The sequence below is a fragment of the Somniosus microcephalus genome, chromosome 13, assembly GCF_052327205.1.
Source record: "Somniosus microcephalus isolate GS21.2 chromosome 13, FLI_Smic_1.0, whole genome shotgun sequence".
In the NCBI taxonomy this organism is placed as follows: domain Eukaryota; kingdom Metazoa; phylum Chordata; class Chondrichthyes; order Squaliformes; family Somniosidae; genus Somniosus; species Somniosus microcephalus.
The window spans coordinates 109,487,983-109,513,661 of record NC_140999.1 but is presented as its reverse complement, the minus strand read 5'-3'; the positions used below and the strand labels follow the sequence as shown (position 1 = coordinate 109,513,661).

The following is a 25,679-nucleotide window of genomic DNA, read 5'->3' as shown; positions in this document are numbered from 1 at the left end:
GAGACGGGCGACGGGTTTAAGAAGACGGTTAGCAGTGGAGAATAGAAGCCAGGGTTTATCTTTGCATTCCAGAATGATTCTGGAATAGTGAGCAATTTTGGCAGACGAGAGCAAGACCCAATAATGCTTTATGTGGTCCATCCAGATCTGGCGGTGAATGGCTAAACCTGTTGTCCATCATATCCGTTCAAGCCTGCGTCCCTTGGACATAAGGGAGCAAAGATGAGGGCCGTACCAGGGGGAAAGGCCAGGGTAGAGAGAGAGTAATTGTTTTAATAGGGACTAGGGCATCAAAGGTGTTGGTGAGGGTGTGATTGAGCAGATCGGTAGCTGCAGATATGTCGTGGTAAATGGAGGGCCAAAGGCTGGACAGTTGGGATTTTGTAAGTGCAGTTGTAAGAGAGTTGGGAGAGAGAAGGAAGTAGGGTTGTTGGGGTGAGGGTGGAAGGGAGATGTGGGTGGAGAGCGATACGAGGAAGATCAGAGATGGCCTTATCTGCGATTGACACGATGGGTGTAGCGAGGCCACGAGAGACGGCAAGGTCGAGGGGGTGGCTGTGAATATGGGTTGGGGAGTTTACATGGAGGGAGAGATTATGGGAGGAAAGGAGGCTAGTGAACTCAGAGGAGAGACAGCATGCTGAATAGAGATGGAGGTTAAAATCACTGAGGATGAGAAGTTGTTCAGTGCAGAGGCTGAGGGAGGAAAGCAGTGAAGATAGACTGAGAATCCCGAGGCTCAGCAGCTGTCGGGATCGGCCCAGACAGGCGGAATTGAGGAGCTTCTGGGCCTGTAGACTTTCATGATTTCTTCAGCGATTTTTATGCCGTTCTGCCAACAGACAGCTGGACTTGCTTCTCGCTGCTTCTGACAGGGTCAGAGCTCCGGCAGAGTTTCACCCACCCGCAAGGGGGGCTTCTGAGGAGCAGGTATGGCACCCACTGTGGGCGTACCCTTGTTTTCCATTGTCATGGCGGGGGAGGAGCAGCATCGAATAAAGCAGAGATGGACAGCATTTAAGGAGGATGAACCCCACCAAATATTAACCACCCCTTATAGAATGTACAGGCAGCAAAGGACCTTACTGAGGAGATGTAATAAGAGTGCGCATCGCTAAAGAGACAATAGGGGAACAGTACCACCTACTGCATGAGGACCTGCAGCCACGGCCATCTGCTTGTAGTGCTGTCTCTCTGGCTGTGGGGACAATCACACTCGACTTTTATGGCTCTGACTGATTTCAGGCAGGCAGAAGGCAATCTGTGCAACATCAACCAGGGTGAGTGCGGGCCTGCAGTTATCAGGTGACTGGCGCACTTTACAGGAGAGCTGGAGAATTCATTCACCTTTGGTATTACCGCAAGGCAGCAGCGAGTAGGGCCATCCAGTTTTAGAGGGTTGGTGGCTTTTCCAAGGCTCAGGGTGCAAGCGAGCTCCCACAGAACATCCGCTCAACAGAGGAGCTTCCACAATCTTCATATACAGCAAACAGCGGATCCTATACATGAACCTGAGATATACAGAAAGTTGTCACAGTGCCTTCAGCGTTTGCAATTTGGCCCAGGGAAGAAAATCACAATAAGGGATGATTTCTAGGTGACATCCCATGGATAATGACCAAACCGCTACAGTGAGACACATGCCTGTACTAGATTGGTTACCAAAAGAACTTTTGGGAGTCCGAAAGGTACGTCTTTGCTGCCTGGACCCAGGGTCTGGAGGGGCTCTGCAGTGTGCTCCAGATTTGTGTGTCATTGGATGTGAAACCGAGCAGGTTGCTGCAATGTGGTTCTCCAGGTTGCTGACCTGACTCCCGAGTTATACTGAATTTTGTAATGATAGCGAAGCACTTTCAGTTGCGCATCAGTGAGAAACGAACCAATCTATGGGGCCAGCAACTCAAAGGGCGAAGGGGTCAATGAATAAGAAATTCACTGGTCAATTCCAGTGTAGGAATGGGGAAGTCAAGTCAGACATACCATGTTACACCTGACCCGCTTGTCCCTGAAGGCTACTTATTCAATGATTAAACAAAATAAAGGAGATACTGTACAGCACTGAGGGTCTTTTATTGTGGACTTAGTGAAAACGCCTGAAACGTCACGCGGTGATGATGCCCGGTATGGATTATTTTCAGGTGTGACTAGTTAATGTCGCCAGTGTTGGTCAGTTGTTTAACTCCACTGCCCAGGGAGGGGGGTTTAACTCCACTGCCCGGGGGGGGGGGGGGTGAGGAAATTGTAAAAATAATCTTTCATCGTTGTAATTGTTCAGATCAGTAAATTGCTTGTAAATTTCAGGCTCCAAGCCAATTACTGGCTTTCTTTAGTTAAGCATACACATTATGTCTTCATTTTGCATATAATTCAAAATTTAACACCAATGAAAACTGTAAAATATACATCATGCAAGGGAAGGCAGGTTCGTATAATTGTAGAAACACAAATCTGACATTGGTAAGGGAAAGCGATTTCAACCTTACCTAACAGCCACCAATAAAATTTGGAGTTGGTATCACAATTCATTTGTATACAGAGTGCCACTAGGTCAGTCTTTGATCCATTCACCAGATCAGAAACGCAAGGTTGAACTTTAAAGGGATTGCACGCTTGCAGCTTTATGTTGAACATTTGTAGCCACTATTTATTAATTCATACAAACAAAAGCAAAATCCTGCGGATGCTGGAAATCTGAAATAAAAACAGAAAGTGCTGAAAATACTCAGCAGGTCAGGCAGCATCTGTGGAGAGAGAAACATTGCTAACGGTTCCGGTGGATAACCATTCATCAGAATTAATGCATAATGTGCTTTCATGGCCTCAAGCAAAGAGTGGGTCCCATCCTTCTGTTGTGAGCTTCCATCCCCAAGTGTCTGGATAAGGTAAGTGTGGGTCGGAGTGGGTGTGGATACGCTTTCAGTGCTATAGAAATGCAAGTTGTTGTTGCCTTTGGATGCCCATGTCGTGTTGTGCACAATGCTGCAGACAAGGATATCCCTCCACATAACACAAGTCACTTTGATGTGTAAGATCCATATGCAGCTTCGTATCATTGGGTTCAAGTGGTCAAAATCCAGACATTCATACTTTAAGGAGTTTTGTGACTTTTACAATAGGTTGGTGATGGAGTAACCACTGGCTCGGTGGTACTATTCCTGCCACTGATTCAGAAGGTTTGGGTTCAGGCCCCACTCCAAACAGCCCCGGCAAGTGGAGACCGGAGTGCTGGCTCTGAATACTGGGTTGACGTCCAGCGGGGATACGAAGTTGTGTCCAATGGGTGCAAGCGGTCCCCTTCTGAAAGGGTAGGTGGGGCGCTTTAGTCTTGGTTGAAGCCCACCTCGGAGAAGGTACTCCGTAGATAAAAACTGTGAGAAAGGCAACGGGAAATCACCTCAGCTACTCTTCCCTAGTAAGTGACTTAAGACTCTCATGAATTAAGACCTGCCCTAGGCAACACAACAGACGGACGGACATGTTGGTGTCTGGTGCTTGAGTTTAGAACTTTGTGGCAACAGAACACTGAGTCTCTTTGAAGGTTTTAAATCCTACTTTTTGCCTAAGGAAGACTTGTTTCTAAAACCTGCAGAACCTTCATTTGCACTCTATAATTTTATTTGATGTTCCTGTGGGCTACATTACCCTCGATAATTAATTTCAATCTGTCTCTTCAAAGGGAATGGTGCTGTATCCCTTTTCTCCACAAACTCATGTACAGCCTCTGGAAAAAAGTGTCAAGCAGGTTTATAAAGGGAGATGTGGTTTTAAATGCCAGAAAAAAAATCAATGTGATTGATCCAAAGCTTCTAACAAGGCAAGACAGAACTCTGTTAGATTTTAAACCAAGCAGTGCCCAGCTAAAGTAAAAGATGATCTTTCTGATCCTCTTAAATGTGTGTTTTATTAATTGAGGACGTTGCTTGAGAAAGCAATTATTTATTTAGAAGAGAATCTTCCCTTTGAGGATTGAGGTCCTTCAAAGTGAGTTGGTTGACCTGGATTGAAAGGATAACAGGCTACATAGCTAGCGAGTTCCTGTTCGCTGTTCACAAATGTTCTTGGACGCTCACATCTCATGGACTCCTTGCACGGTGAGTTCCAGGAGTTCATAACCCTTTAAAGTAGCCAGTCCGAATTCCAGTGGAAATGAGGGAAAGGGAATTAATCTCTCTGGGGATCACAAGCTAGGCTTTACAGAGTTGTCGCAAAGTGGCCTTCCTCCAGCACTTATTTCGGGCGAAAGCGAGTAAGAGTGGATTTGAATTTAATTGGGAAAACCAAAATTGACCTGAGGAAAACTGCAATTGGATGGAACCCTGCCTTCACGCAAAGATAGCCAATGATATGAAATGCTTTGGTTTCCACCCTGCAAGTGAATGCCGAGGAGAGAAGAGATGGTAACAAAGAAGTACAAGTCGGCACATTCAAAGGCGGCTTTGGCGAGTCAGGAGGTGAGATACTCTCCTGGATTACAAGGGACGGGACGGGACCCAGTCCATATTGTACAGTCCGTGGTTCTACACGTTCACCAGTACTACCGCCACTGGCACTTAATTCCACATCTCAGAAGGTCAATAAACGACAACCAAACAGTCCAGTTTGTTTATTTCTCATCTTTATTTTTTCTTTTTAAAATTCGTTTTAAATGTGATCGCCGCAAAGTTGACCACAAGCGTCTGAAAACAAAAAATAAAATAACTGATTAATGTCATCACTTCGAACAACTCTGCAAATGCGTTAATGCATAAAATAGCCCGGCGGGGGTGCGATGGTGAGGGAGGGGGTGGGTGTGGGAGGATATCTAAAATCAATTCTAATATCACTAACAGTTTACAGGAAGAGGCAGGCTCATGGGCACCATATACACGGGTGCAAAGATGCAGTGATAGGAATGATTCAGTTTTCGTTAAAACAAATTCAATGTTGTCACCAGGATTTCTAGTGCACTTAAGCACAACTTAAGAAAGCAGTACACACTTGAGATGCTGTTGATTCGTCCCCTCAAGTTACTCCTACGACCAGGCCTGCGACCACTCGAGTGTTTAATATATAGGGAGCTCAAGCTGCTCGCTCCCAGTACAGCCCGAGTTTGGAAGCACAGTATATGGTATAGCTCGGGGCATTTTTTTTTTACTTTGAAAAAAAATCACACCCCCCCTTCACTGAAATCCTAGTGTGGGAGGGGAAAAAAGGGGCTTCACTCGTGAAAATATCCGACACCCACAGTAACTCCAACCCTACTGACAACAGAGAGATTGCCTTTATTTAAAAAAAACCCACCATTAGTCACAGGTACACAATAAGCTTGTACAAAGGGATCTTTTTGTAAGATCAGCATGGAGAGTCCACAGTTACTACAATGAGAGAGCAAAGGGTACTCTTACTGCCGTGAAAGTGCTGTATATATTTTACACAAAGTTTAAACCCAGCAGTTGTAAGCAGAGTCTTTGTAGAAAAGCTCGGTTTTCAAAATAACAGAACGGCCTTCCAAACCAAAGCATTGCCCAACTGAAGTTTGTCAAATATATATTTTAAAACATTATATAATTAAAAAGAAAAGTTGAAACGGTAAGGTATACAAACCCAGGGGTGGGGGGATCTGCGAGACGGACAGTCACTGTCCAGTACTGCAGCTAAACACAGGCCTGGGCCACACAGGGAGCTCTCATTCCGGATTGCAGTGGGAATTCGGGAAGTGTAAATCCTCCAAACCATAAATTAAAGCCCCAGTATCGGTCACTATCACAGTAAACTTCTGAGCTGCCGAATAAGGGATAGACGTCTTTTCATAAACACGGGCTCATTATCTGGGAGTGAGTTACAGGCTGGAATCAGATCGGGAATTAGTAATACTGTGCTGCGAAGTCAGTTATAGGCTGCAATCTGCTCCGGTTCGAATGGTTTATAAAGAGACTAAAAGCCTGCGAGCAAGTTATGGGCTGGAATCTAATCGAGGGATTCACACACTCAAAAGGGCATGTGTGTGTGTTTTAAAATAAAAATCAGGCACCGGAGCCTGAAACAGAAACAGAAAACGCAAGAGACACTTCCAGCACCTGTAGGGAGAGCATAACCCAGTCGACGTTTCAGGGTTAAATTTTTCTTCAGAACCCGAAACATCAACTGAGCCGCTGGGCGCCTCCAGTATTTCCTCTTTCCGCTTGGTTTCCAGCAGGTTGCATGTTTTGCAGGCTAAAGGATTGCTGTCTAACTCTGGAAACCGTCTGGTGTTAGGGCTAAGCCAACACTGCAGTTCTGGGGAGCTAGCCGCAGTCACTCCGCCCCTTCGTGTACCCACTTGAACGAAGAGAAACTGAGCAGTTTAATGAGCAACAGAAAACGCTGGAAACACTCAGCAGGCCAGGCAGCATCCGTGGAGAGAGAAAGAGTTAACGTTTCAGGTCGTAGACCCTTCGTCAGAACCTGAAACGTTAACTCTGCTGAGTTTTTCCAGCGTTTTCTGTTATTTCAGATTGTATTAGAGTTTAATACACGGTGGCATAGTGGTTAGCACTGTTGCCTCACAGCGCCAGGGACCCGGGTTCAAATCTGGCCTCGGGTGACCGTGTGGAGTTTGCACATTCTCCCCGTGTTTGCGGGGGTTTCCTCCGGGTGCTCCGGTTTCCTCCCACAGTCCAAAGATGTGCGGGTTAGGTTGATTGGCCATGATAAAAAAATTGGCCCTTAGTGTTAGGGGGGATTAAATATGTGGGGTTACGGGGATAGGGCTTGGGTGGGATGGCTGTCGGTGTAGGGACCGGGTGGTTTGGATGATCAGCCATGATCTCGTTGAATGGCGGAGCAGGCTCGAAGGGCCGAATGGCCTACTCCTGCTCCTATCTTCTATGTATCTATGTTAATGAGCACCTCACCTCCCTTTGCTAAGAAACTTTGTAGGCGTTTGTAGTTTATAGTTGTTGCTTTGAAAACTGGGTTGTTGATCACCTCAGTTTTCCCATTACAGACATTTCACGTTGGACCTGGAACCCTTGCAGCTGATTTTGCACAATTTTCTTTGAGTGGCATTCAAGAGGGAAAAAAAAATATTCCTTTTTTGTACTGTTCAATGTTTATTTTGGGTCCATTTTTCGTTCTGCCGGTAGCCATCAGTGAACACGACTGAATTGCCTTCAAAGTGCAGACAGAATTTAACCAGCAAACCCAGTAAAGGTTTGCTGCAGTGACTGATCCTGTTGGATTTACTATCCCAACACTCGTACAGTTCATTAAAGCACGTGGTTGAAGTTTGTGGATGGGATGCAAACTAATACGAAAATGCCCACAGGGATTGGGAGTGGGAATCCCATTCAATGGCCATAGGATGCTTCAATACTCCTGCACAATTCCAGATCATCGTGGTTCACTGGCTCCAAGGGTGTGCATGTTTTTGTGTGTGGGGGGGGGGGGGTGGGGGGGGAAGAGTTAGATTAGGTTTAGTGCAAATAATTTTTTATTTCACACTTCTACAAAACAAACCATCCCACCTTTCAAACATTGATGGACGCAATAAGGCAATGGACCATTTGGGTTTGAATGAGGGCAGACGTAGTTCAGCCAATCACAGACGCTACCTGGGGCGGACTAACACTGCACATCACCACCATCCCTCGCCAGGAGCAGTTCCCATTTATCACCCAATCTCACTACTGCACCCACTCTTCCATTTAATAAAAATATTTGTGTAATAAACCAGCATAATTCCAAACTCCAAAGAGCAAGGTAACAAAATGCAGGAGCTGCAGCTTTCGTCTTTACTGTGCTTAGCTGTTTATTGTAAAACCAATATTGGAAATAAACCTGTCAAAGTAACTATGCCTTTCATGGTTCCTCTTTAATTAATTCTTGACTTCAGACTGAACAAAACTCTTAGACTGTAACATCATGTAATGGTGGTGCAGGTTAGGTTTCACAGATTCCATTCATTTGGTTAATACTATTGTTTAAACTACATGCTATCATACAATATCCATAATATAAATTCTTCTCTACCCACTGGGTAGGATATGTGCATAATATATTCAAGTTATACACAGCACCAGAGAGCGCACGAGGGGGAAAAAAGAAATTGAACAAAGCAGCACTTTTAACATGAGGCACAACACTTGCAGAACCTGGGAGTGTTAAAATAAAGCTGAAATCTTAAGATAAGGTCACACCGTTTTTTCCTCCCCTTCTGAATTGCACATGGACGATTCCTCTCCCAGCCTGCAGAACTCTCAATAGACCCGACATAAAAGCGACAAACACACTGCCTCGATCTTGCAGCAATTTTTAAAAGAAACTTCAGTAACTGAACACCTCACTGTGCCTAAATCACACAAATATGAGACAGTGAAAGGGAGGCCAGGGTAGTGGAGCAATTTCAGAGAAACCAAACTCAAAACAGATTAGAAACAGTGTGGTTCTTGACTCAGCCTTCATCTGGCACCAGTAAGAATCCCCACCGCACTACACAGGAGGGCCAGACACTCGAGAGCACTCTCAAAACAACATTTAATATAAAAATAAACACATGGGAGAATTGCTGGTAGCCCATAGATTAAGGGAACAAAATAGTGTGGTTGGAAACAATGGTAACTGCAGAATTAAACTGTGCAAGGTTGTTACAAGAAGTAAAAAGTAAGAATGGAAGAACAAATGGGGAAGGCGGTTCTGGCCAAAATCACTACGTTGGGTTCTTTCTGGATTGACTTATGGGATGGACAGGCCATTTACAAGTCGATTGAAATTCTCGGACTCTTTAACTCAATCCGTCTGTTGGGAAACTGAATATTGGGTGAGGTGTAAAAATTGGCCTGTTACCCGATCCTGTGGGTTAGGTTCAAATTACACCCTAGACACAAAAGGCATAACGGGTATGGGAAGAGAGTGGAATATGGTATTGAGATAGAGGATCAGCCATGATCATATTGAATGGCGGAGCAGGCTCGAAGGGCCTACTCCTGCTCCTATTTTTCTAGCTGTGAGTTTATGTAGTTACAGTTGGCTTAGACAGCCAAACAAAATGATTATCCAGTCGGAAGGGATATTGCAACTCCGCACTTTCCTCCTCCCAGGAGAACAGCTACAGATCACTGGGGTTTCCGTTTTGTTCCAGACTGCTTCACATATCTTGGGGAAGCCGGGTATTAGCTTAGCTTCCACTGGTCAAATGTGCTCAGTCTAGGCAGTCAACAACTTGAGCTGGGCAGGTTCAAAAGTCTAGTGAGGACATCAAGAGATCGATATGTGCAAGCGAAGGTTGCAGGACCGAGTTACCATTAGGCTCTGCTGAATGTGGGCAACAGATGCTATAAGATGGCTATTTAATGGTGACCCATTTGCAGAAGGCAGATTCAAAGATATGCACAAAAGATATTGGAATGGGGCTACCAAGATACATCCAACAACAGTGTAAACAAGATACCATGCACAGCTCTATATGGTTTGTGTCAAGGTGATTGGCGAGTTACATGACATAGAATATACGGCACAGAAACAGGCTATTCGGCCCAACCAGTCCATGCTGGTGTTTATGCTCCACTCGAGCCTCCTCCCGTCTTTCCTCATCTAACTCTATCAGTGTAACCTTCTATTCCCTTCTCACTCATAGGCTTGTCTAGCCTCCCCTCTGCTCAGTAATCCAACCTCTGCTTCCAATCAATTAAGTAGCAACCTTCTGTCATTCTCCATGATCTGTGGTAAGCCTGTAGGGACACATTTCCAAATTACACTGGAGAGATTTTTTGAAGAAATTATCAGGCGCAAGAGTGAAGTACTAGGCATGCCACTGGCACAGAAACCAAAAAGATGGATTTATATCACATTCACCATTTTTACATTTCAACTTTATTTGGCCAATAATGCAACAATTTGAAAAGTGGATGCCATTTTAAGGTGTGGTTCTGTTATTGGTTATTGAAAGCAGGACATTGGGGGAGTTTTAGTCATTGGAGCTGCCAGTGATACAGGCTCATGGCCTGTTCAGAGAACCAGGGAATACTATGCTAGGGACACAATGGTACAATTGAGAACTTCGATCAATTCAGTAAATCATTCCCTACTAGATGAGTCTCATCAGAAGTTGAGGCAAGAACATTTGAAAAGGTCTCCAACTCTCTGTCAACGAATGGCTAAATGCAGTGGAAATCCATCGGGGCTTTGTGACTGTTTAGAACCCTCAATTCCTTACTCATCCTGAACTCATTGTGCACCTTGAACAAATGGGTCATGTCAAAGTGTGGGCTCCTCCACATCTCCACAACCAATTGAGCAACTTCCAAACTTCATGCAGAGGAAACAAGTCAGAATATCAGCCACCACTATCTGAATGTGATCACAGATGAGGTGATCAAAATGCCAACTGATTTCTCTTATTAAAAATGGTCAACTTTCCCAATAAATAAGCCATATGTTGTTCCCCCCCCCCCCCCCCCAATTGGGGAGTTTTGTGCTCAAGGTTGAGAGAGATGGTAATAATAGGGAATGGACTATTTTTCGTTCCTGTAGCGTAGAACGACTCCACACTACCCAGACTATACCTTAACCAGAGGCTTGGAAAAAAGTGCACCTTTCACACATCCATACCCCTTTCCAAGTCAAGTCATTACTCCTGTCCTGGGCTTTGAAACCAGACTCCCAAATTATACAGACAATTTTCTAAACTTGACTGGCATCCAATCCTGACCATCACATTCTCTTGAACCATTTCAAAATGTGGCTAGTGTTGACATTAATGGGATTGGTCTCAATAAAAGTTGCTGCACATTTTTTCAGACTTGCTAAAAGGTACCAAAACTGACAAATCATATTTTATTCCCCCACACTGGGTATAAAGAGGACTGAATGTCTTTGGTTATCTTCATGACTATTTTCTAGCCTGATGGTTCTTGTAAGATGTACTGCATGCTGGATTCACAGTATTAGGTCCATCGTGTCACTGAGAGCCACAAGGAGGAACAGATGAGCTTCCTTGTAGCTCCCATTATCGAGTCTTAAAGCACAATTTCTTTTGAATGTCCGGTAACCCTCTAGCTTTGCTCTATATTCTAATATCTTTGCAATTTATTTTCCCAATGGAGCCGGGGCCTGCAGGACGTTACCTACAAGTATCTGTGTAGCTCAGCACGTCTATATCCAAGAATGTCTCTGTTCGCTCGCACATCTGTGGCAAACACTGGAGGCCGTCACTATTATAAGCATCTGCTTGTTACTCATATTACAAAATAGTGCAATGTTTCAAAAGTGTTCATAAATAACTCTAAACCCCTGTTTTTTTTTTTTTACAGAATGTTAGAGACACGCCGAGATGGCACTCAAAAAATTGCCATTTCTCAAATCTGGGAACAAAACAAAAAAAGACATCATTTTCGTATAGGCCATTTCTATTACAAAAATACTCCTGCCTCCACATGCAGACTTCTCATTAGACATATTGCAGGTTCTTCAAACATAAAATTTTGTGCAAATGTTTCTTTAAAGTTAAGTGAGATAATTAAAGACAGCATTTTACGCACATCGCTTAAACTAAGATCTCATTTAAAGTAACACAGAGTATTGGAACTTCCTTATCTAATGTAGCTCAATAGAACCACCTGAAGCCTTATGCTCGAGTGTTCAATTCAGATGCGACATAACTAAGTATTTACTTTATACAATGGAGAAAGGAGGAGGAGGGGGGAGTGAGTACAGCCGACTGTGCTCTCCGCCCACCCTTGCCTCCTGGTTTTAGTTGAAGTGCACAGAGTGGGTCTCAGAAAGGATGTCCCGTTTTTTTGTCTTTGCTGTTCCGGACAACTGTACTCTCAAGGCCATTGTTCTGAGGGTGCGGCAGTCTGCTGCCTCCCATCATGGAGAGGACACCATGGTTTTGCTGGTGCTGGAAAAAGGTCGACCCTGGGTAGTGACCTATGACTTCGTTGTAAGTGGGCGGGGGTCCTTCCATTCGGCCGTTGCTGCTGTAACTGGTGGCGCTGATGCCAGAGTTACTGCTGGGCGGGCAGGGCCCCCCGTTGTAAATCGATGTGTCTATCAGGTCGCTGTCGAAAATAGTCCTGTTCGGGGGAGCCCGCACTGACTCACGGTTCAGTTCCATCTGCTGCTCGGGGTCACGGAGCTGGAGGGTGCACGGCCCCTGGTACGGTGGGGGCTCCTCACCGTCCGACAGCGAGATGGTGGGAGGAAGGTCGATCTCATGCTGTAGGTAGGGGTAGGTGGGCTGGAAGCGACTGAATCGATCCCGCTGCAGGAACGACGGGACTGTCAATCTGTCTGTCGACCTGGGCGTGTAAATCTGCTGCTGAAACAGAAAAGACGTCAGTCAGTCACCTCCACAACAGCCGTTTCTGGTTTTAGCAACGGCAAGACAAGAGCCAAACCAAAATAACGGCACCCAACATTAAAAGCAGGAACCAAAAACACACGTGGGAAAGTTCAACACATTAACTTGCTGAATTCGAAGTAGGATCATTTAGATTTCAGTTAACTGAGGCAGAGGTTGAAATGAATAAACTTGCATTTATATAGCGCCTTTCATAATCTCGGGACGTCCCAAAGCGCTTTACATTCAATGAAGTACTTTTGGAGTGTAGTCACTGTTGTAATGTAGGAAACACAGCAGCCAATTTGTGCACAGCAAGCTCCCATAAACAGCAATGTGATAATAAACAGATTATCTGTTTTTGGTGATGTTGGTTTAGGGATAAATATTAGCCTGGACATCGGGGAGAACTCCCCAGCTCTTCTTCGCAATAGCGCCATGCGATCTTTTACACCCACCGGAGAGGGCAGACGGGGTCTCGGTTTAACGTCTCATTTGAATGACGGCACCTCAGACAGTGCAGCAATGGAGTGCCAGCCTGGATTTGTATTCAAGGTTCTTGAGTGGGGCTTGAACCCACAACCTTCTGACTCAGAGGTGTGAGTGCTACCCACTGAGCCAAGGGCGAGACAGATACTGAATGTGGAGCCGGGTGCCATGTATCTAAAATTCAGCACTTGCTGAACCACGCTGGGTGAGGGGTGTATTGGAGGTCCAGGATCGTCCCACCCTTTTATATCCATTCTGGTTTAGATATTCCAGGGAGTGGTAATTGGGGGGGTATTCTGTTACGCGCATCCTAACGTGCACCAAGTCCAGTTCTCCCCTCACTCTAGTGCTCGCTGACCTACATTGTATCCCAGTCCAGCAACACCTCGAATTTTAAAAATTCTCATCCTTGTTTTCAAATCCCTCCACAGCCTCACCCCTCCCTATCTCTAACCTGCTCCAGCTCTACAACTCTCCGAGATCTCTGCGTTACTCCAATTCTGACCTCTTACGCATCCCCGATTTCCTCTGCCCCACCATTGGTGGCTCTACCTTCAGCTGCCTGGTTCCCAAGTTCTGGAATTCCCTCCCCAATCCTCTCTCTCCTTTAAGAAACTCCTTAAAACCTACCTCTTTGATCAAGCTTTTGGTGACCTAATATCTCCCTATGTGGATCGGTGTCAAATCTTGTCCGAGAAGCGCCTTGGGTTGTTTTACTACGTTAAAGGTGCTATATTTCAATTTCAATTTCATTTGTCACATAACCAAATACAACAAGTGAAATCCAGTCAGTGCAATGCTTTTTTCTTAATGAGCCGAGCATTATTGTTGGTCTTCGGCACTGGAGAGATGGACTGCAAACATTTTCAGCCCTGCACTTTGTCCCGTCAGCAAGTGCCAAGATCGGTTTCACGAGCTGTCATTACAGCTTCCAGGTGCAGCCAGTTACAACTTTGAATGTAAAAGTCAAGGGAATGGGGAGCGGGGCCAGGGATCAGTTAAACTGTTCCTAGTTTAACCTCACTGGCAGTCCAATTTAAAATAAAAGTTGTTGCAGGAGATATTGGTCTATTTAGAAGTACTGATGCAGCATTCACTCCCCTCCCCCATAAACTGCCCACCCATCTTTATTCACTGTCTGGTCACACACACAAAGCAGTGTCACTTAGACAGGGTACTACAGGTCAACTAGCACCCAGGGGCCATATACCAGCATTCCTGCATCAGCTTAGTGTTTTCTATATCCCCTTCTCCTGCTCCATATGTTAGTAAGTATAATCATAATGCTTCAGTGGAGTACAGTGCAGGGTGCTGGGCAACATTTAAATTCATCTCACAATTAGTTCCCAGGAGATCTAATGGAAGTATTATTTCAGTCAGTTTTGCATTTGCCCACCTGTATGATATGATGAGCGAGTGTGTATTATATATACACATTAGCGATATTTAAAACACATTATCTATTTATGTAACTCCATTCATGACCTCAGGACGTGAAGAGCAGGGGAGTTCTCACCCGTGCCCCGGCCAATATTTATCCCTCAACCAACATCATTAAAAACAGATTATCTGGTCATGCATGGTATCTGGTAGACTAGAATGCACAATTAGGTGAAGCGAGGATTAGACCTTCCAGGCTTGCCTCGGACATTCCACTCACTGACACTGCGGTCTGAAGGGCACAGGCTCCCTCCCTACACACAATAAAGAAAGGTGATCAACTGAAAGCATGATGGGCTCGGTTTGATCTACAGTAACTTTCAGCTTTGAGGTGGAATAAATCGGACATACCAAATAAAACCACAATGCCAATCAGTGTTGTCGCCAGTATATCGGTCCCATAATATCGCACTAGCCAACAGTCCTAAACTTATGCTTGGTGTGTGATTCTTTTAATTCATCACCTGTAGCTGCTACCACGACATGCGACAGGCCCGTCTCCACCAGTACCCCACCCCAGTGTGCAACAGCCCAAAGTGCCCTCAAGACACTGCCCGAGTTTGGAAGTACAGTCCATAATTGTATTGCTGGGACCTTTTCACGGTTCAAGTGAGACACAGCACGAAATGTTCACATCCCCATCATTCCACAAATCTGCACCGCGCCAGCCTTGGCTCAGTGGCACCATTCTCGCCTCAGAGTCAGAAGATTGTGGGCAATGGCACAGTCCTTCAGAGAAGACATTAACCAAGGCCCTGTCTACTCTCACATGTAGAAATAAAAGATCCCATGGCACTATTCAAAAAGGTCTTCACAATGCCCTGGCCAATAATTATCACTCAACCAACATCACTAAAACAGATTATCTGGTCATTGTCACGTTGCGGATTGTGGGATTTCACTGTGTGCCACGTTTCCTACATTACAACAGTGACTGCACTTCAAAAGTACTTCATTGGCTGTAAAGCGCTTTGGGACATCACACTATTTTTTGTGCGAATAAGATGAAGGATGTTGGCACTGGGGATTAGAACACTTTCCATTTCAGGCAAGGGCATGGTCAGACACAGAACAGCTGGATGCAGAGCAAAGGCTTCCTCTCCTCTGCCCGAACCTATTCTATCAATCAGTGGGACAATTCCCATTTTTCACAACAACTACTCTGGGGCCCCAATTTTACATAGAAATTACCGCGCTGAAACAAGCTGTTTGGCCCAACCAGTCTGTGTTAGCATTTATCTTCTGCACAAGTGTTGGTCCTAATTCCATGTGCCTGCCCTGTTCCCCTATCCCTCTATTCTCCTTTCCTTTAACTGCCTATCTAACCTATTCTTTAATGTTGACATGGTCTCTGCTTCAGTCACTATCCAGTCGTGCATTCCACAGCCTCAAAATGCACTGTGCAAAAACAAGTTTCTCCCACTCGATGTCCTGAACCTTTACATTTCTTTATATCCATGTCCTCTCATTCAAGACCCCACATTTTGCAGTGAATCAGCAGTTGTGTGCTGTGGGGCCCAAACCCACTAGGAAGCTACCAGAGACTGATCAAAATCATTTCACATATGAAAGGAGAGAGAACGAGCAGGTGGGAGGGAGAGGGAGGAGAGAGCGGATAGAGAGGAGAGAGAGGAAGGAAAGAGGAGGCGTGTGAATGAGAAGGAGAGAGACAGAGGAGTATGAATGAGCGAGAGACACACGTTGTTCTGCGATGACTCAAACGTTCTGTTCATTACATCATCCATGTAAAAAAGGCGTGTTTTTGAAACGCTGACTATATTTGTGTAACTCGTTTTCTAAACCAGCCGATAATGAAGTGAATCCCAATGGGACAGTCATGTGGCTGAGCACATGAACTCTGTGGGAGGGAGAGTGAAGCTGTGAGCCACACTCTGCACCTTTCAGGCCTTTTATCATTAAGCAAAGCAATGGTGCCTGTGAGCAGGGTCGACAGAGTGGACTCTCACCTTGGGTTCCTCTGCAGTGAAAACTCCACCTTCCCCCATACACATGGGAGTCCTCTGTAGCACATCCCCAAGTCTACAGTTACCCAACAATAACCAGAGAATTTACAGCCTGTTCACCAAAATACTTTCAGCTCTACTCAAGTGAGGGGTGTATGCACAATACATAAAACCACACCGCTCCCTCCCTGGGCACGGGATGTCCTCCTACTCTCTCCCGAGGTGGAGACATGGCCATTTAGGCCGGCGCCAGAAGCTCACTCTCGACCTTCATAATCTCAGCTCCTCAATAACCTCGTCATCCAGCTCCTCACCAACAGATCATGTCATTTCTCCCCCTCTCTATTTTATCAGCACACCCAACAAAACGTCACCATCCCAGAGCTTCAGCAAATTAAAAAAAGGTAAATTGCTGCAACATTTATATTAATTGCTGGCATGTCAAAATAAAAGTATAATTTCTTCCCATCCCCCCCTCCCCTTCAACCATATGTAGGCTTGTGAGAATGTGGAGAACTGAAGAGCTACTTAACTGAACAAGTATTTTGGTTAAACAAAAAACTGTTCTAGTTGAAAGTCTGCCAGTAAAAGCTCATGAGGAAGGGAGCTTAGAAAGTCACACTCCTCTGGTGAAGAAAAGAATCCGAATTTACTGACTAACTCCTACCCCTGTAAAGAAAGTCTCGACTATTCCTTTACACTACTCACTATCTTCACAGTCCTTCTTGGAGCACAATTACTCCTGAAAAGCAGATTAGCTGCAGTGGTCACAGACCACTTTGCTTTTACTACACCAAGTTAGAATGACAAATTGCTGATCATGTCCCAACATGAACTATGCCTCCAGTGGGTGGCGCCATTGCCCCGATGATAGAGGTGAGCAGGACTCGCAGAGCTCCCCCAGCACAGAGTGTCCGCAGGGACAGATTAGGGAGGTAGAAACAGAGTTTGGAGGTGACTAGACCAGAAACAGAGACGTGTGAATGTCACTGCGAACAGCCTCTTCATTGTCAGCGTTTGTCTGGAGCTCTGCTCCTTTTCAGTATCTGTGCTGTACAGCAGCAGGAGTGTTGAGGCTATCTCGTCACTGAGTGGTGTCACATCAACTCCATATTTAAGGGCTTGTCTCTCCTGCACCCCCCCCACCTCCCAAATGACAGAATAATTGGGACACATGACAGAGGGTTGTCAGAGGTCAGCGAGACTGGTTTAATTGACTCAAAAGCAGCGAGTGTGGACAAAATGATTTCACTTCATACTAAAGGTGACCCAGTGTCACCCATCAGTAATTCTGGTCGGCTGCACTGCGCCTAAAACAGGTCAGGCAGGTGTCAGAAGTGGCCATGTCACCTGTATCACAGGTACGCTGTGTACGTGCATGTGAGTGAGCAAAGCGAGTGCACGTGCGGGCGGGCATTTTTAATTTCCGATTCTTGGCTGTAAATTGGCTATCTTGTCAAGACTGCTTTACACACACACAATGTACATCACACGTCTAGGTTTGATCCTGGTTTTAACACAAGAACTTGTGATGTTTTAGAGACAAGTCTGGCAATGCTGAATTACTGAGTTCTAAATCAGGCTTCATTGCCAGAGCCTGAAATTCAGTTCAGCATCACCAGATAGTAACTTAAATAAAAGGAAGAAAAAAAACTTGCATTTATATAGCGCCTTTCACAACCTAAAGCGCTTTACAGCCAATGAAGTACTTTTGAAGTGTAGTCACTGCTGTAATTTAGGAAATGTGACAGCCAACTTGTGCCCAGCAAAATCCCTCAAATAGCAACGAGATCGGTTTTTAGTGATGCTGGTTGAGGGGGAGATGCTCAACAGGACACCGGGTAGAACTCCCCTGCTCTGCCTCAAATTGCGCCATGGAGTTTGTTCAGGTCCATCTGAACCAGCAGAAGGGGCCTTGGTTTAACATCTGATCTGAAAGACGGCACCTCCGACAGTGCAGCACTCCCTCCCTCAGCACTGCTCAGGAGGGTCAGCCTGGATTAGGTGCTGATGACCTTTTAAAGGAGAAAGTGCTACCAGCTGAGCAAACCGACACTCTAAGTCTTCAAAATGGTGCTTACACCTGCCAGGAATAACTGCGCACAGAGTTCAAGACAGGAACGCCCCCTCGCTCGCTCTCTTTCACAGACAAGCCTCAAAACTAATGCCAATCGACCCTTGCTCGGGACAGACTATTGTGCTGGGAGCGGGAGTTTGCAAGGGTGAGATGAAGTAGGGTGGGAGGAGGCTCATGTGGAGCATAAACGCCAGCATAGACCTGTTGGGCCGAATGGCCTGTTCCCATGCTGTAAAATTCTATGTAAGATGATGACTGCTGCGCCCAAGGTGGGTTCACGTGGGCCATTGTTGCTGTGACGGATTCCAGGATCCAGCCTGTCGCCTTCTCCATTCGACGACACCAAAGTCCTGCCCCTTGTTGCTTGGTGAAATTGCAATGGCGCAGTTTCACAGTGCTGTATCGGCGATGGCACCGCGAGCACGATATTCAGCACAGACTCAACACGGGAATCAAACTGTACCTGCTGTGTGTACAGGGGGAGGGTGGGAGGAGATGTGCAGGCAGGCGGAGCCGTTCATGCACTTCCTCCTCTTCCAAAGGGAGTGCGAATCAGACAGGTGGAGAGAACGTTTCAGGCCCAGCACTACCCATTATCGAACCTTTGAGACTCGTCGGTCACATGCAAATTCCTGTGACATGCTTTTTATATTAAAAAGGAGCATAAAACATAGTTCGGTCATTCCCGATCTGCAGAGAAATTTCCTCGCTTACAGAAAATACCGACTGAATTACTTCAGGATTCACACTAAAATGGATATAAACAAGAAGCCAGTTTGACCTCAAACTGACATGAGGACCAATTAACAAGAACTAGCTTCAAACCAACTTAGGAAGTCCCAGCAATTTCACCTTGTGGCCTTGAAGGAACAGTCATGGTTCGGGATTCCTCGGCCATTTTGTCATAGGAAGGACTTGAACACGAGCCGTGTTAAGATGTGCGAGCGCGCCAGGCAGACACATGGAAATTACAGTGCAAGATGGGAAGTTGTTTCTCTCTGGGAGCCAAACAAAGGAAAACTATTTAGCAATGTCTGGTTATCCAGAGAGAGACTTGGCACCTGGAAATCCTTTCTAAATTCTGTTGAGGGCCGAGAGAGAGAGGCACTCAGAACACAGAGACCTAAAGAGTCAGTCAAAGGTTGGAAAGGGAGAATAACCCTTGTCCCATTGTGAGGGCAGGTAGCAGAGAGGCTGTATCCTTTTATGTTAAAGAAGGAACCCCCCACCCCCAACTCTGTGAAGCAGGTAGTGTTTGTGTGCTCCTGATTTTTGCAACAGTAGGTGAACAGAAGTTATAGAAAGGACAAAGAAAGACTTGTATTTATATAGCGCCTTTCACGACCACTGGATGTCCCAAAGCACTTCACAGCCAATGAAATACTTTTGAAGTGGAGTTGCTGTTGTAATGTAGGAAATGTGGCAGCCAATTTGCGCACAGCAAGCTCCCACAACAGCAATGTGATAATGACCAGATAAATCTGTTTTTGTTATGTTGATTGAGGGATATATATTGGCCAGGACACCAGGGAGAACGCCCCTTATACTGAGTGTATCAGGTGCTCTCTCATTTGACTCTGTGTTCTGTACATTTTACCCTATTGTGGGCCAAAGAATCTGATGAACCGAACATCGCCTGGCCTCTTGCTAAATGTGTGAATATGCAGAGGTTGAAGGCGAACACTTGCGTGAAACAAGGCGATCCGAACCCGAACGCGAGGAAGGTTCACGGCTACACTCCTGGATCCCACTAGATATAGGGCAATGGGAGACCACCTCCGCAAGGAGGCCAGATAGCACAAGGGGTGGGGGGAGAGACTGACAGCACCGATGGCCGAGTAGGTGACTTGTGGCCGAATTGGATTAGTTAACAGGGACATGGCAGTTAACACATCGCTCCAATTTAGCAGTGGAGTGATGCATTGTGGATTCCAGAGTACAACTTTCCTGACTTTATAAAACCGCCTACCAGTGTCGGGGGAAATCTGGCCGGGTTAGTTCTTTAAAAAAAAAATAGACTGAGGTGACAAGCCTGTGTTTGTAGAGTGAGACAGTCGAGCGTGAGTTCCCCTCCCCCACCCACCGCCCCCCCCCCCCCCGACCAAATAGAGCACTCTTCCCCCCGCTGGTTATTTTTCAAAGTGACAGTCAGGTGCAGTTACACCTGTACTAGTGACCAAGGGATTAACCCACCTGCTTTCACCCCGCAATACAATGAGTGTCTCGTCACTCGTACACCAGAATGTCCTGCCTGAGGATTCAGATCCTGAGGAGCATTCATCTATCTACCTGGCACACCTCAGCACTGATTAATGGAACTGTCACATTGATCAATTCCTACTGTGCGAACAGCGCGGACCCACTGTTCAATGATGAGGTCGTTTGTACCCTTCAGGTTACCGAGACGGAGCTGTTTCTACACAGGATGATGCTCCAGTATTTGGGTCACTTCCACACTGCACGACACGCATGGCAGGATAAACCTGTGCACACCCATCTGCTGTTGTTCCAAACACACTCCTATTGGAGATTACACACTGCATTCGAGGAAAATTCACATCTCATGGAAAGCTGACCTGGGGGGTGGGGAGTTGAAGCTGTGGTGGGAAAGAACGCCCCTGTGCACGATCCGGCAGTATCTCACTAAACATCACCACCTAGAGAAGACCAGTGAATGAGACTGTGCTGTACCGTGGTGCCATGTGGGATGGTTTTGAGAGCTAGTCCTCTGGAGCCTGGAGTCCTTTCTGCTGCCATGTGCACCATCTGGTTCCATTCCAGGCTCCAGGAGAGCAGTCGATTGCTGCCTTCTCAACTCCCTTGCTAACCCATCCCTCAGAGGTCCAGCTACAGGATGGAGGTCCAGCTTGACCACCGCCAGTAGTGAGTGTGTATGAGAAGAGTTTGCGCGAGAGCGCGAGCGCGCGCGCGGGGGAGAGGGCGGGCGCGCGGGGGAGGGGAGGGGGCGGGAGCGGGGGGGGGGAGGGCGAGCGCGGGCGGGGGGGAGGGCGAGCGCGGGCGGGGGGGGAGGGCGAGCGCGGGCGGAGGGCGAGCGCGGGGGGAGGGCGAGCGCGAGGGAGAGAGCGCGCGAGAGGGAGAGCGCGAGGGAGAGAGCGCGAGGGAGAGAGCGCACGAGAGGGAGAGCGCGAGAGAGAGCGAGAACGAAAGAGAGCGAGGGCGCGCGAGCGAGCGAGAGGGCGCGCGAGCGAGCGGGCGAGCGAGAGAGCGGGCGAGGCGAGAGGGCGCGCGAGCGAGCGAGCGGGCGCGCGCGAGGGAGGGAGCGAGAGGGCGCGCGCGAGGGAGGGAGCGAGAGGGCGCGCGAGGGAGGGAGCGAGAGGGCGCGCGAGGGAGGGAGCGAGAGGGCGCGCGAGGGAGGGAGCGAGTGAGAGGGTGCGCGAGGGAGGGAGCGAGTGCGAGAGAGCGCGAGCGCTGAGAGCGAGAGAGACAGAGCGTGCGCGAGAGGGGAACCTGCACGGTCCCATTCTGGGGGAGAGGGGAGGGAAGAGAGATGGAACCAGCACCGTTGAATTCTGAGGGGTGGAGGGCGGGAATGGAACCTGCAACTTCCCATTCGGGGTGGGCGTGAGGGGGCTCGTTCTGAAGAGCAATCGGGAGGCCCCCCAACTGAATTGGTTTGTCTGTTAGTCTGCTATACACTCAAAAGTTAGAGCGTACCTACACATATGTTATATCAAAAGAAAGGTTATGATCAGGGGAGTGTCACAGGCGTATTTACTTTTTGGTCAGACAAAAATTGTTCCGACAGTAGACAAAAAACGTTCAAAAATCCGCTCATTAGCGGTTGACCAATCCTACCGCTCATTAGCGTTGAGTGACGTGATGGTTGACCAATCCTACGGGGTGGGCGGGGCCTAATCATTCAAACTGCCGTTAGTGCGGGAGCGGGAGCTGAGTGGCGGCCATTAAACACCTGCCGGGCCTGAAGCTAAAAAAAATGGTAATGGGGATTAAATGATATGAAATATAGATTTCCAGCAAAAAAAAAATCCATTTGCAAAGGGGACTCGGGCTTTCCCCCCCTCGGCGGTGGATGAGCTGCCTGCAGGCATCAGGCCTCGACCTCTCCTCGCCAGCCACGCCCGAGCTAGGCACCACCCGTCTCGCTGGGCCCGATTCCAAACCAGCGGCCTGTGATCGCCGCCATCTTGGTAAAGGCTGGCGGGGCAGGACGAAGCCGAGTGTAGCCATCGCCGCCATCTTGGTAAAAGCTGGCGGGGCAGGAGACAGCGAACGCGTGAACGTCGGCGGCGGCCCGGAGCGGGACCTGAGCTAAGGTGAGTCGGGCCGGGCCTCACACGCTAGGCCGCGCACGGGCCGGCCCTGAGGCGCTGATCCGCACACGGGGGCTTCGGGTCACCGCGTCCGGGCTCTGAGGAAAGGGAGAGGAGAGACGGGGGGAGGGAGAGGAGAGGGGGGAGGGAGGGAGGGGAGAGGGGGAGGGAGGGAGGGAGGGGGGAGAGGGGAAAGAGAGGGGGGAGAGGGGGAGGGAGAGGGGGAGAGAGGGAGAGGGGGAGGGGGAGGGAGAGGGGGGGAGAGGGAGAGGAGAGGGAGAGGAGAGGGGGAGGGAGGGAGAGGAGAGGGGGAGGGAGGGAGAGGAGAGGGGGAGGGAGGGAGAGGAGAGGGGGAGGGAGGGAGAGGAGAGGGGGAGGGAGGGAGAGGAGAGGGGGAGGGAGGGAGAGGAGAGGGGGAGGGAGGGAGAGGAGAGGGGGAGGGAGGGAGAGGAGAGGGGGAGGGAGGGAGAGGAGAGGGGAAGGGAGGGAGAGGGGGAGGGAGGGAGAGGAGAGGGGGAGGGAGGGAGAGGAGAGGGGGAGGGAGGGAGAGGAGAGGGGGAGGGAGGGAGAGGAGAGGGGGAGGGAGGGAGAGGAGAGGGGGAGGGAGGGAGAGGAGAGGGGGAGGGAGGGAGGAGGAGAGGGGGAGGGAGGGAGAGGAGAGGGGGGAGGGAGGGAGAGGAGAGGGGGAGGGAGAGGAGAGGGGGAGGAGAGGAGAGGAGAGGGGGAGGGAGGGAGAGGGGGAGGGAGGGAGAGGAGAAGGGGAGGGAGGGAGAGGAGAGGGGGAGGGAGGGAGAGGAAAGGGGGAGGGAGGGAGAGGAGAGGGGGAGGGAGGAGAGGAGAGGGGGAGGGAGGGAGGGGGGAGGAGGAGGGGAGAGGGGAGGGAGGGAGAGGAGAGGGGGAGGGAGGGAGAGGAGAGGGGGAGGGAGGGAGAGGAGAGGGGGAGGGAGGGAGAGGAGAGGGGGAGGGAGGGAGAGGAGAGGGGGAGGGAGGGAGAGGAGAGGGGGAGGGAGGGAGAGGGGGAGGGAGGGAGAGGGGGAGGGAGGGAGAGGGGGAGGGAGGGAGAGGAGAGGGGGAGGGAGGGAGAGGAGAGGGGGAGGGAGGGAGAGGAGAGGGGGAGGGAGGGAAAGGAGAGGGGGAGGAGGGAGAGGAGAGGGGGAGGGAGGGAGAGGAGAGGGGGAGGGAGGGAGAGGAAAGGGGGAGGGAGGAGAGGAAAGGGGGAGGGAGGGAGAGGAGAGGGGGAGGGAGGGAGAGGTGAGGGGGAGGAGGGAGGAGAGAGGGGGAGGAGGGAGAGGAGAGGGGGAGGGAGGGAGAGGAGAGGGGGAGGAGGGAGGGAGAGGAGAGGGGGAGGGAGGGAGGGAGAGGAGAGGGGGAGGGAGGGAGAGGGCGAGGGAGGGAGAGGGGGAGGGAGGGAGAGGGGGAGGGAGGGAGGGGGGGAGAGGAGGGGGAGAGGAGAGGGGGAGAGGGCGGGAGAGAGCGAGAGGAGAGGGAGAGGGGGGGAGAGGAGAGGGAGAGGGGGGGGAGGAGAGGGAGAGGGGAGGAGGGAGGAGGGGGAGGGAGGAGGAGGGGGAGGGGAGGGGAGGAGAGGGGGAGGGAGGGAGGAGAGGGGGAGGGAGGGAGAGAGAGTAAAGCAGGGAGAGACAGGAGGAGGGGGAGAGAGAGAGAGAGAGGAGAGAGGGGGCTCACTCGCCTTCTTCCTTCCTTCCTTTCCTTCGCAGGGGTCCATCAGGCCAGGCCTGAGGCGCTCCTTCCCCCCCTCTCTCTCCAGGCTAATCCCGAACTAAATCCAGCAGTCTCTCTCTCTCTCTCTCTCTCCGTCTTTCCCGTCTCTCTCTTCTCCCCCCAGTCTCTGTCTCTCCTCTTCCCCCGTCTCTCTCTTCTCCCCCCATCTCTCTCTCTCTTCTTCCCCCGTCTCTCTCTTCTCCCCCATCTCTCTCTTCTCCCCCCAGTCTCTCTCTCTCTCCTTCCCACACAGACAGACAGACAAACTCTTTTATATATATAAAAATTATTTCTACTTTTTCATAACAACATGCCCTCAAAAAACCCTCAGCACCGCCGGGCACTCCAGCTAGTTTGTTATATATATGTTCTGGACACGTTGGCAACACTGAGCCACTCTCATTGCCCACTCCGGCTGGCTTGGTCACAGTTTTCATGGCTAGCTGTGACTCAGTGGGCAGCACTCACGCCTCAGAGTCAGAAGGTTGTGAGAGAGTCGAGTGCATAATCCAGGCTTACACTCCAGTGCAGTGCGGAGGGAGTGCTGCACTGTTGGAGGTGCCGTCTTTTGGATGAAACATTAAACCAGGTTGACGTAAAAGATCCCATGGCACTATTTCAAAGAAGAAGAAAGTTCTCCCCAGTGTCCTGGCCAACATTTATCCCTCCACCAATATTAGTAAACACAGATCATCTGGTTATTAGTGGGATCTTGCTGTGCACATATTAGCTGCCAGCATTTCCTACATTACAATTGTAAGCACCTTCACATTACTAAAGTATTTCATTGGCTGTAAATTGCTTTGGGATGTCCTGAGGTTGTGAAAGGTGCTCTATAAGTGCAAGTCTTTCTTTCATATCCTGGTGTCAGCCCATAAATTGTCCCATTTATTCAATTCAATTCCACAACCAGCCATGGCGTAAGTAAGCTACTGTGCCCAGGTCAACATTTTAATAAACATTAAAAAGGTGTAGGATGCTTGTAGACGGGTATCTTCGCCAAGGCTTCTTCGGCAGCACCTCCCAAACCCGAGACCTTTACCACCTAGAAGGACAACGGCAGCAGGCGCACGGGAACACCATCACCTCCAAGTTCCCCTCCAAGTCAGGATGGTGTGTGACTTGGAAATACATCACCGATCCTTCATCGTTGTTGGGTCACAATCCTGGAACTCGCTACCTAACAGCACTGTGGGAGTACGTTCACCACACGGACTGCAGCGGTTCAAGAAGGCGGTTCACCACCATCTTCTCAAGGGCAATTAGGGATGGCAATAATGTTGGCCTTGCCGGTGACGCTCACGTCCCAGAACAAATCATTAAAAAAATTCTTACCGACTGCAGTGTGTCTTCTTGCCTCCGCGAGTGGCTCGGTCTGTTTATTAAGGATCGCGTGGAGA

The 25,679-nt window shown here is 48.7% G+C and overlaps 1 protein-coding gene across 1 annotated transcript in view; it reads right to left on the bottom strand.

Annotated features, from left to right (window-relative positions):
- Nucleotides 1-4,597: 4,597 nt before the first annotated feature.
- The window catches only part of LOC147108531 (protein TMEPAI-like), a 79,373-nt gene continuing 58,291 nt past the window's right edge, over nt 4,598-25,679 (bottom strand). The window contains exons 2-3 of the mRNA XM_086004281.1: nt 25,615-25,679; nt 4,598-12,277 (exon numbers count right to left, since the gene is read on the bottom strand). Of these exons, the coding sequence (XP_085860407.1) occupies nt 11,732-12,277; nt 25,615-25,679 (611 nt within the window). The 3' untranslated portion in view covers nt 4,598-11,731. The remainder of the gene's footprint in view (nt 12,278-25,614) is intronic.